At 41.3% G+C, this 12,004-nt stretch overlaps 1 protein-coding gene across 1 annotated transcript; it reads right to left on the bottom strand.

Annotated features, from left to right (window-relative positions):
• Nucleotides 1-3,492: 3,492 nt before the first annotated feature.
• On the bottom strand, nucleotides 3,493-4,023 carry LOC109768967 (putative ripening-related protein 5). The gene has a single exon (XM_020327705.1). It carries the CDS (start codon nucleotides 4,021-4,023, stop codon nucleotides 3,493-3,495), a length of 531 nt encoding a protein of 176 aa, XP_020183294.1.
• Nucleotides 4,024-12,004: the final 7,981 nt, after the last annotated feature.

Here is a 12,004-nt window from a genome sequence, read left to right as displayed (position 1 = left end):
ATTGTGGATTCACATTTCCTTTAGTTGTGGACATCACTAGTTCATATACTAATTTTAGGGCTGCAATTTGTGCCAAGTATCCATGGGGCTTGTTTGATTCTGTGGAGATCAGATATTGGGATAGTTCCAAACTTTGTTGGGTCCCTGTGTAGTCTGATGCAGAGTTAGGTCTAATGTTTGCAAGTAATGCAGCAACTATGTCATGCAATTTGGAAATCACAGTTATACAAAGAACTAGAGGTCAGAGATGTGTGAACACATCTAGTTCCAGGCCATCTGCATCCAGAACTAGGGCTAGTAGTAGAACACCAAGTGCTCCTAGAACACCAAGTGCTTATGCAACTGCAAGTGTCAATGAAAGCCAAGAACACCAAAAGAAGGCACTTGATCCTGTTGTGGAGGAGGCATTGGCTGATGCACCTGGTGTGGAGGATGAGGTTCTATATCCTGGATATGTCCAGCACAATAATGATGGAGACGCAACAGATAAAGAGTACATTCCTGCAGAATTTTCAGATGCAGATGATGATGAGAAGCAAGAGGATGTTGAGATGGGAGTTTTTGAAGATGCAGAAGAGGACAAACCTGTAAAGATGTATGACAGGGAAAATCCATGTATTGATGAAGGTGTGGTCTTCCCTAGTGCAGTTGACTGCAGAAATGCAGTTTCAAGCTTCTCAATCAAGTCTGAAACTGAGTTCCTTACTCTGAAAAGTGATCCAACAAGGTTTACTGTCAAATGTGCTTATGAGAGATGCAAGTGGAGACTGCATGCCTCTTTAATGAGGAAGAGCACACTGTTTTAGGTATTATATTTTTGTTTTAGTTTATTTTCAGGTATTGCATTTTCTATACTAATCTCATTGTTTTTTTTGGTTTGTTTCAGATTAAAGTCAACCCATATCAGCATACATGTCCTAGTGTGAATAGATCTCAGAGCTTGAGAGCTGCAAAAAGAAGATGGATAGCAGATGCTTCTATGGCATGGATCAGAGCAAATCCAGGAATTGGTCGTAAGGAAATTCAGAGCAGGTTGTTAGAGAAATATGGTGTGGAGGTGCCATATGACAGATGCTACCATGGTAAAAGAGATTGCACTTGACAAACTGTATGGAAAGTATAGTGATAGCTTTCAGCTGCTATATACTTTCAAAGCTGAAGTAGAGAGGACATCACCAGGCAGTATTGTGGACATTGACAAGCACATAGTTGAGTACAAGATAAATAACAAGAAGGTCTACAAGGAGTGCTTTAGAAGGGTGTTTGTGTGCTTCAAAGCATGTCAAAAGGGTTTTCTGGAGGGGTGTAGGCCATACCTAGCTATAGATGCTACTGCACTGACTGGTAGGTTTAGAGGGCAACTTGTGGCAGCATGTGCTCTAGATGGACACAACTGGTTGTTTCCTGTTGCATATGGTGTTCTGGAAGTGGAGTCAATTGAGAGTTGGACTTGGTTTTTTAGAAACCTAAAGAAAGTAATAGGTCATCCAGAAGGTTTAGTGATACATATTGATGCTTGCAAGGGATTGGAAAGTGCTGTTGAGGATGTTTAGCCTGGAGTGGAGCACATGGAGTGCATGAGGCACTTGGCCCAAAATTTCAACAAGAAATTCAAGGGGAAGTTTTATGATGATAATTTGTGGCCATGCTCACTAACTTGTAGCATCAAGAAACACAACTATCACTTGAACCGGTTGAAAATCAAGCCCAAAGTAAAGGAATATCTAGAGGAACACCACACAAAAATATGGGCGAGAGCTGATTTCAATGAGATGAGCAAAGTTGACTATGTCAATAACAACCTAGCTGAGTCATTCAACTCCAGAATCAAAAAATACAAGAGCCTGCACATAGTTGATCTGCTAGACAGGATAAGGCAGTATATCATGGAGAAATTTGACTTAAGAAACATAATTGCCTCTAACCATTTCATTGGGCACTACATCATACCAGCAGTAATGAAGGTGTTAATGGAGAAAACAAAAGGTTTGCAAATGAGTATAGTGAGGAGCAACCCAACAGAGGAAGAGGTGACTGCTACTGATAGTGAGAAAAGAGAATGGAGGTATCCTGTTGACTTAGAACATTGGTCTTGCAGTTGAGACAATGGCAGATCACTGGTAAACCATGCATCCATGCACTTTTCTCTATCAGGTTGCTCTATTTGGTACAATATGTGCTCTATTTGGTAAAATTGGTTGCTCTTTTTGCTAGTGTGTGTTTCTCTATTTGCTACATTGTGTGCTCTATCAGGTTGATATATTTTGTTCAATGTGAGTTTGCTGAATTTGGCACTATGATATGGAATAAATATGTATTTGGTACAATGTCACAAGCATCAGCAGTGAATAATGATATTCAAATTTAGCATACAATAGTGCATCATAAACAACATTCAATACATCTCTCTCACACACACTTTCTTCAACAACTGCTACAAACTACAACACAAAAAACACAACAACACACATTCCTACAAACAACAATGCCAGAACTAGCAGCATCTCATCTCTCTCTCTCTCTCTCTCTCTCTCACTGTCTTCTTCAAAGCAAGATTTTTCTTTGACAACTCCATATTTTGCTTCTGCATTTTGTGGCTTCTGATCCAGCTTTGCTCTAGCTCTGCGTGCAGGTCTTCAAAATTAAGGGCAGCACACAATGGAGGAGGAGGATCAACCCAAACCACCCAGTGACACTCATGTGGTAACTGCTTGAACATCACATTAACAAAACATTAGAGATTGCATAAACACCATCTAAAATATGGTATAATTCACAAGATCTTACATCTAGAGGACACCCTAAAAAACGGCGGCCAGTGTTAGCTCCTCCCCACGCAACACGCCGGGCAGGAACAAGGCCATGTCCAGAGCAGCGATGCTTTGATAAATGCTCCAATCCGCAATAAATTTCATCTGGAAGATAGAACTCAGAGACATGCTCCACAATCCCGACCCCATCAACCTAAATCAGAAATTTCCCCAATTATTACAAACCCTAGAATGCATTAGGGGGGAGGAAGAAGCGTTGCCGGAGTTTTACTTACCTCTCCGACCACCGGCGAGGAGATGGAAGAGCCCGAGCTCGCCATGCGCTGCCGCTCCTTGCTCTACCGCACCACGCCTTGCCTCCCACTCTTTTTTCCTCGCCGGGTTTCTCATTCTGCTCTGTTTCCTTGCGCTAGCACATTGAGGACGAAGGGGTATTAAGTATAGAACCGACAGGGGCAAAAATGTCCACAGTAATGCGTCATTTGCGGTCAAACGGCGCTGACTGGACGGAGATGTGCCGGAAGGGCAAAAACGCAAGCAAAGCGATGTGAGCTGGGCAAGACCGCGTGTTTTGCGAAATTAGGGGCAAATCAGTCGAGGGTGACCCAACTAAGGGTATAAATTCAATTTTCCCAAATTTATATTACATGACACTCGACCGGCAAAGTGGTACGAGCTCAGCCAGCAACCTGCGCCCATGTTTGTTTTGAGAACGAAGTGCTCACTCGTTAGACCAGGTGATGCCCTCCATGCTGACGTTCTGGTCGAGCCCCAACACGTTCCACACTCCTAGAGAGGCGTTGACTATGTTGTTGGCACATGGTGGTTCGTAATTGTGATAGTCGTTACAGCCATACACGGAGCCGCATTCGTCCACCACCTTGGAGTACACGGAGTTGCCATTGGCGGTGATCTTGATACGGTGCCCGCGACGGGCCATGCTCTTGAACCAGCCGGTGGATAGCTCCTCATCGCTCTGGTAGGCATTGTCACACTCCGATGGGCCGCCACCATCTTTGCCCTTCTCGAAGCTGTTCAGCATCAGGATGGCCTTGGTGGCCACGGTGACCGGGGGTGAGCAGTGGTACTGCGGGTATCTCTTGCCATCCTCACAACAGTCCGGGTTTTTGCTCTTCTCACAGTTGCCCGACTTTCCTGGAAGATAGCCATTTGCACGGCAGACACCGACACCCGAGCGGAGTGAGGACGCGATATGGGAGGTGGAGAGGGCCACCAGCAGGAAGATTGCCATGGTGGCCAGAGCGCTTGCGGTAACCATCTTAGCTACTGAAAACTCTTGAACTGTAACCCTCTTATTCTCCGTTGCTACTACGCTGGTTTGTTTGCCTCTTGATTGATTGCGTGGTTAGAGAGCTGCAGGGTCGACTTTATATAGTGATCTCCCTGTTGCTGCATCTGCCAGTTCAGTTATGAATACAAAATAGCTGCATGTTCTCCACAGCAAATCGTTGATAAGTTCATACATGTCAGTCTGCAACGTAGCAAATGAGTTGATAAATAGGACGGACATATTCTGTGTCTCAATGTTACCCGTCGGGAAGACATGATTGGGCCAATGATAAAATACTGCAGAATAGGTTAAGGAGCTGAGTGAATTGGTAGCAACATTCTTCCACCCTTTCCCTGGTGCTTCCGGTCGAGACTAACAGAGTAACAGTACGAGCATCTCTGGTCCTTCTACTAAAACTGAGCTCCTCAAAAGATCTATCAACACTAATACAACGAGCTCCTAAACAAACGGTTTTTAACCCCTTTCCGCGACGGCATTTGAAACCGTCGCCAAGTGAATGTGGGCGATAGGGGGGTCCTTCCCACACGACCCAGAAACTGTCGGAGAAATGCCCTCCTGATACACACGTTCAGCAAAATGAGGTCGTGTGCGACCGGCGAGCGCTCAAATACGGAAATACATACAGTAGAGCTAAAAAATACATTTATACGACAAAATTGTTTCCGCTCGCAAGTACATCCCACACAATCAGTCCCCGTTAAATATTTTCGTTCGTATGTACATCCCACACAGTCGCTCTAAGAAAAACGTTTCCTTCACAGGTACATCACACACAATTTTTCCCGTTAAATCGCTTGCGTTATTGAATATATCACACACGGTCCGTGAAAGAAACTGTGTGGCAAAGGCTGTCCATCACACACAGTTTGCATGTGGTAAACGTTTGCGCAAGGTGGCCTAACGCAATCAGTTTTCAAGAGAAAGTCGTGTGTGATTGTTTATTGATCCAACACGGTTTATTCCTATAAACTATGTGCATTGCCCGAGGTCATCGCCCACGGTATTTTTTCAACAACCGTTTGCAATAGCAAAACCCAATTAGCAGGCTAATTATATTCATAATCCATTTATTAATCTAATTGACAGTTCATATTAAGCACACAATATATTTCATCTTCATAATTGAAATACATCAGAGTACAACATCATATAGCTTCAGCACTCAGCTATCCCATTACACAACTACACCGGGACCAAGTTTCACATGCAACATCTATAACCTTTCGAAATTAGCATCATAGACGGTACATAGATAGATGTATCTCATCTGGGAAACTGCTGAAGCAGAAGGCGAATATTGAGCCTTCATTGATGTTGAAGGTCTTTGTAACTTTAGGCCAGTGTCTGTGGATGATTGACCGTCCATCCTTCGTCCTCTTCAGTAACACTTCAATATTGAACCGTGGGTGTTGTATGAATACCTTCCTCGCCTCTTGACCATACTAGTGGTTTGAGAGGTAATCATCAGTGAACTGCTTTGGAAAGGCCTGAAAACAAGGATGTGCATAAATATCTTCTCTATATTGAAAATGGGGCAAAGGAATAAAAAAGGCAAGGTATAATAGTTAGTACCATCCTGTAGTGAACTGATGTCTACTTCATTGTGCAGACAAAGATTTTATTATTTTTTGTCGCTAATTTCTTTATCCTAACAATCTTTCTGAGTTTCTTGACTTGACTGATATTCATGGACAACTCATTTCCCCATATGCAAAAAGGTCGAACAGTGGGTCAAAACCTCTGACAGCAGGACCTACATGTGCAAGACCAAATTGTTAAAAACCTAAATATTAGAATGGTTCCTACAATTGCACAATAATGTGCTATTAGACAACGGACCATGCACGTGCTAACCTCGATTGTAAACCTCAGTGCTTCCCATTGTTTCCCTGCAACACATATAAGGTAGTTAGTCATCAGGTTAAGTAAGGGTTCGCATGCTGTCAGTAAAATATGTTGATGAAAAATAATCACATTGCAGATTCATCAGATTAATTGAAGCCACACGGAAAACCCATTTATCCAAACCAAGCATGATTAAGAACTAGGAAATACAGCACTTGTATATGTTTCTCATGTATTAAGTGCAGCCAAATTTGATTTATTCCTCACATGCAGAACAATACAAAATTCTACCCACGACAATTGGACATCGCATTGCAGAATTGAACCAAGCAGTTAACTAACACCACAAAAAATGAACCAAACATTAACTGAGCACCACATTGCACAATATAACATACTCCTAATAGAAGATCAGACAGTTAACCAAACAGTTAACTACAGCCAATTGTAGCAATTGTATTTGTTTCTCATGTATTTACTACAGCCAAATTCAATTTATTCCTCACATTGGTAAGGGGGAGGGGGCGGGGAGGTAGATATTTCCGCGGAAGCCAAAAATTTGGAATCGCTTCAGCCAAAAAACTGGCGCACAAAGTGTCATCACACACGGTCCCTTATTCAGAACTGGGTACGATATGTGAACATCACAAACGATTCAGATAGCTTAACCCGTGTGTGTTGAGTTTGAACATCAAAAATTTTGGTTCGAATTTCCCTGGTTACAGTGGTCATCCACGTCATTGCATAATTTGGGTACTATACACCAACGGTGCTACAAGATATTTTGTGCTGCATCTCACACGGTTGGTGATAATAAACTGTGTGCGATCTACTTGATTTATCGTCTTGATCATTTGAATTACGTAATGGGGTCACAGCTACAAAGGATGGTGTTTAAATTGTTAGAACTTTTATCTGCAGTGAACATGCAACTATAGGTGTGTCGTCAAAAAAATTGGAATTATTCAGGGTTCGTTTGTACATTTGTATACATTAACTGGGTTTTCCAGACATTTTATGCGCATAATTCAAATTTAAACAACATGCACACGCTCTAGTGCATATAAACTTATTGAAAAATCAAATATGTGTCCTTGGTTGCATGCTTAGGTCCCATGCAAGAAATGGGAATGAATTTCAAACACCCTGCCACCGTCACTCGGCCGCAAACATTGAGATACCTGGTTTTTAAATTCTAGTAAATCCAAAACTCGTCTGAAATTCATGAAACTTGGCATGCTATCATGTAGCGGCATCAACATGCGTGGTAAAATATTTGTCCCATTTGGGGCAGGTTTGGGTATAAGCTTCTCACAAACCAGAGCTTCTCACAACAAGGGTGATGGTTTCGGTAGGGAACGTCCCACCTTTGGGGACGAAACGATATCCATTGCCTCTTATTGCTTTCAATTTTTTTTCTCGTGTCAACATAGAACAACAGGAGTGTTGTCTGAATTTTTGTGAATTTTCGGGGTTCGTTTGTACATTTTAATGCATTAACTGAGTTTTCAATGCATTTATGTGCATAATTCAAATTTGAAGTACATGCACATGCTCCAGTGCATATAAATTGGTTGAAAAATCAAATATGTGTCCTTGGGTGCGTGCTTAGGTACCATGCAAGAAATGGGAATGAATTTCAAACACCAGGGCACCGTTGATTGCCGGCAAAACATTGAGATGCCTGGTTTTTAAATTCTAGTAAATCCAAAACTCATATGAAATTCATGAAACTTGGCATGCTATCATGGAGCGGCATCAACATGCCGTGGTACAAATTTTGTCCCATTTGGGGCAGGTTTGGGTATATGCTTCTCACAAACCGGAGCTTCTCACAACAAGCATGATGGTTTTCGGTAGGGAACGTCCCACCTTTGGGGACGAAACGATATCAATTGCCTCTTATTGCTTTCAATTTTTCTCTCGTGTCAACATAGAACAACAGGAGTGTTGTGTGAATTTTTGTCATTTTTCGCGGTTCGTTTGGACATTTTTATGCATTAAGTGAGTTTTCAATGCATTTATGTGCATAATTCAAATTTGAACTACATGCACATGCTCCAGTGCATATAAATTGGTTGAAAAATCAAATTTGTGTCCTTGGGTGCATGCTTAGGTCCCATGCAAGAAATGCAAATGAATTTCGAACACCACGGCACCGTTGATTGCCTGCAAAACATTGAGATGCCTGGTTTTTAAATTCTAGTAAATCCAAAACTCGTCTGAAATTCATGAAACTTGGCATGCTATCATGGAGCGGCATCAACATGCCGTGGTACAAATTTTGTCCCATTTGGGGCAGGTTTGGGTATATGTCTCAGAAACCGGAGCTTCTCACAACAAGCATGATGGTTTTCGATAGGGAACGTCCCACCTTTGGGGACGAAACAATATTCATTGCCTCTTATTGCTTTCAATTTTTTTTTCTGGTGTCAACATAGAACAACAGGAGTGTTGTGTGAATTTTTGTGATTTTTCGGGGCTCGTTTGGACATTTTTATGCATTAACTGAGTTTTCAATGCATTTATGTGGATAATTCAAATTTGAACTACATGCACATGCTCCAGTGCATATAAATTGGTTGAAAGATCAAATCTGTGTTATTGGGTGCATGCTTAGGTCCCATGCAAGAAATGGGAATGAATTCAAACACCAGGGCACCGTTGATTGCCGACAAAACATTGAGATGCCTGGTTTTTAAATTCTAGTAAATCCAAAACTTGTCTGAAATTCAAGAAACTTGGCATGCTATCATGGAGCGGCATCAACATTCCGGGGTACAAATTTTGTCCCATTTGGGGCAGGTTTGGGTATATGCTTCTCACAAACCGGAGCTTCTCACAACAAGCATGATGGTTTTCGGTAGGGAACGTCCCACCTTTGGGGACGAAACAATATCCATTGCCTCTTATTGCTTTCAATTATTTTTCTCGTGTCAACATAGAACAACGGGAGTGTTGTGTGAATTTTTGTGATTTTTCAGGGTTCGTTTGGACATTTTTATGCATTAACTGAGTTTTCAATGCATTTATGTGCATAATTCAAATTTGAACTACATGCGCATGCTCCAATGCATATAAATTGGTTGAAAAATCAAATCTGTGTCCTTGGGTGCATGCTTAGGTCCCATGCAAGAAATGGGAATGAATTCAAACACCAGGGCACCGTTGAATGCCGACAAAACATTGAGATGCCTGGTTTTAAATTCTAGTAAATCCAAAACTCGTCTGAAATTCATGAAACTTGGCATGCTATCATGGAGCGGCATAAACATGCCGTGGTACAAATTTTGTCCCATTTGGGGCAGGTTGGGTATATGCTTCTCACAAACCGGAGCTTCTCACAACAAGCATTATGGTTTTCGGTAGGGAACGTCCCACCTTTGGGGAGGAAACGATATCCATTGCCTCTTATTGCTTTCAATTTTTTTTTCTCGTGTCAACATAGAACAACAAGAGTGTTGTGTGATTTTGTTGTGATTTTTCGGGGTTCGTTTGGACATTTTTATGCATTAACTGAGTTTTCAATGCATTTATGTGCATAATTCAAATTTTAACTACATGCACATGCTCGGGTGCATATAAATTGGTTGAAAAATCAAATTTGTGTCCTTGATTGCATGCTTAGGTCCCATGCAAGAAATGGGAATAAATTCAAACACCAGGGCACCGTTGATTGCCGGCAAAACATTGAGATGCCTGGTTTTTAAATTCTAGTAAATCCAAAACTCGTCTGAAATTCATGAAACTTGGCATGCTATCATGGCGCGGCATAAACATTCCGGGGTACAAATTTTGTCCCATTTGGGGCAGGTTTGGGTATATGCTTCTCACAAATCGGAGCTTCTCACAACAAGCATGATGGTTTTCGGTAGGGAACGTCCCACCTTTGGGGACGAAACGATATCCATTGCCTCTTATTGCTTTCAATTTATTTTTCTCGTGTCAACATAGAACAACATGAGTGTTGTGTGAATTTTTGTGATTTTTCAGGGTTCGTTTGGACATTTATACGCATTAACTGAGTTTTCAATGCATTTATGTGCACAATTTAAATTTGAACTACATGCACATGCTCCAGTGCATATAAATTGGTTGAAAAATCAAATCCGTGTCCTTGGGTGCATGCTTAGGTCCCATGCAAGAAATGGGAATGAATTTCAAACACCAGGGCACCGTTGATTGCCGGCAAAACATTGAGATGCCTGGTTTTTAAATTCTAGTAAATCCAAAACTCGTCTAAAATTCATGAAACTTGGCATGCTATCATGGAGCGGTATCAACATGCCGTGGTACAAATTTTGTCCCATCTGGGGCAGGTTTGGGTATATGCTTCTCACAAACCGGAGCTTCTCACAATAAGCATGATGGTTTTCGGTTGGGAACGTCCCACCTTTGGGGACGAAACGATATCCATTGCCTCTTATTGCTTTGAACTTTTTTTCTCGTGTCAGCAAAGAACAACAGGAGTGTTGTGTGAATTTTTGTGATTTTTCGGGGTTCGTTTGGACATTTTTATGCATTAGCTGAGTTTTCCATGCATTTATGTGCATAATTCAAATTTGAACTACATGCACATGCTCCAGTGCATATAAATTGGTTGAAAAATCAAATCTGTGTCCTTGAGTGCATGCTTAGGTACCATGCAAGAAATGGGAATGAATTTCAAACACCAGGGCACCGTTGATTGCCGACAAAACATTGAGATGCCTCGTTTTTAAATTCTAATAAATCCGAAAATCGCCTGAAATTCATGAAACTTGGCATGCTATCATGGAGCAGCATCAACATGCCGTGGTACAAATTTTGTCCCATTTGGGACAGGTTTGGGTAAATGCTTCTCACAACCGGAGCTTCTCACAACAAGCATGATGGTTTTCGGTAGGGATCTTTGTGGACGAAACGATATCCATTGCCTCTTATTGCTTTCAATTTTTTTTCTCGTGTCAACATAGAAAAACAGGAGTGTTGTGTGAGTTTTTGTGATTTTTCGGGGTTCGTTTGGACATTTTTGTGCCTTAACTGAGTTTTCAATGCATGTATGTGGACAATTCAAATTTGAAGTACATGCGCATGCTCCAGTGCATATAAATTGGTTGAAAAATCAAATATGTGTCCTTGGGTGCATGCTTAGGTCCCATGCAAGAAATGGGAATGAATTTGAAACACCAGGGCACCGTTGATTGCGAGCAAAACATTGAGATGCCTTTTTTCAAATTTTAGTAAATCCAAAACTCATTTGAAATTCATGAACCTTGGCAAGCAATCATGGAACGGCATCAACATATCGTGGTACAATTTTTTTTCCATTTGGGGCAGGTTTGGGTATATGCTTCTCATAAACCGGAGCTTCTCACAACAAGCATGATGGTTTTCGGTAGGGAACGTCCCACCTTTGGGGACGAAACGATATCCATTGCCTCTTATTGCTTTCAATTTTTTTTCTCGTGTAAACGTAGAACAACAGGAGTGTTGTGTGAATTTTTGTGATTTTTCGGGGTTCGTTTGGACATTTTTATGCATTAACTGAGTTTTCAATGCATTTATGTGCATAATTCAAATTTGAACTACATGCACATGCTCGAGTCCATATAAATTGGTTGAAAAATCAAATCTGTGTCCTTGGGTGCATGCTTAGGTCCCATGCAAGAAATGGGAATGAATTTCAAACACCAGGGCACCGTTGATTGCGAGCAACACATTGAGATGCCTTTTTTTTTTCAAATTCTAATAAATCCAAAACTCATTTGAAATTCATGAACCTTGGCATGCAATCATGGAACAGCATCAACATATCGTGGTACAAATTTTGTCCCATGTGGGGCAGGTTTGGGTATATGCTTCTCATAAACCGGAGCTTCTCACAACAAGCATGATGGTTTTCGGTAGGGAACGTCCCACCTTTGGGGACGAAACGATATCCATTGCCTCTTATTGCTTTCAATTTTTTTTTTCTCGTGTAAACGTAGAACAACAGGAGTGTTGTGTGAATTTTTTTGATTTTTCGTGGTTCGTTTGGACATTTTTATGCATTAACTGAGTTTTCAATGCATTTATGTGCATAATTCAAATTTGA

This window comes from Aegilops tauschii, chromosome 1 (genome assembly GCF_002575655.3).
Source record: "Aegilops tauschii subsp. strangulata cultivar AL8/78 chromosome 1, Aet v6.0, whole genome shotgun sequence".
Lineage (NCBI taxonomy): Eukaryota > Viridiplantae > Streptophyta > Magnoliopsida > Poales > Poaceae > Aegilops > Aegilops tauschii.
Note: the sequence above shows the minus strand (reverse complement) of the source record. Positions and strands in the feature narration are given on the sequence as shown.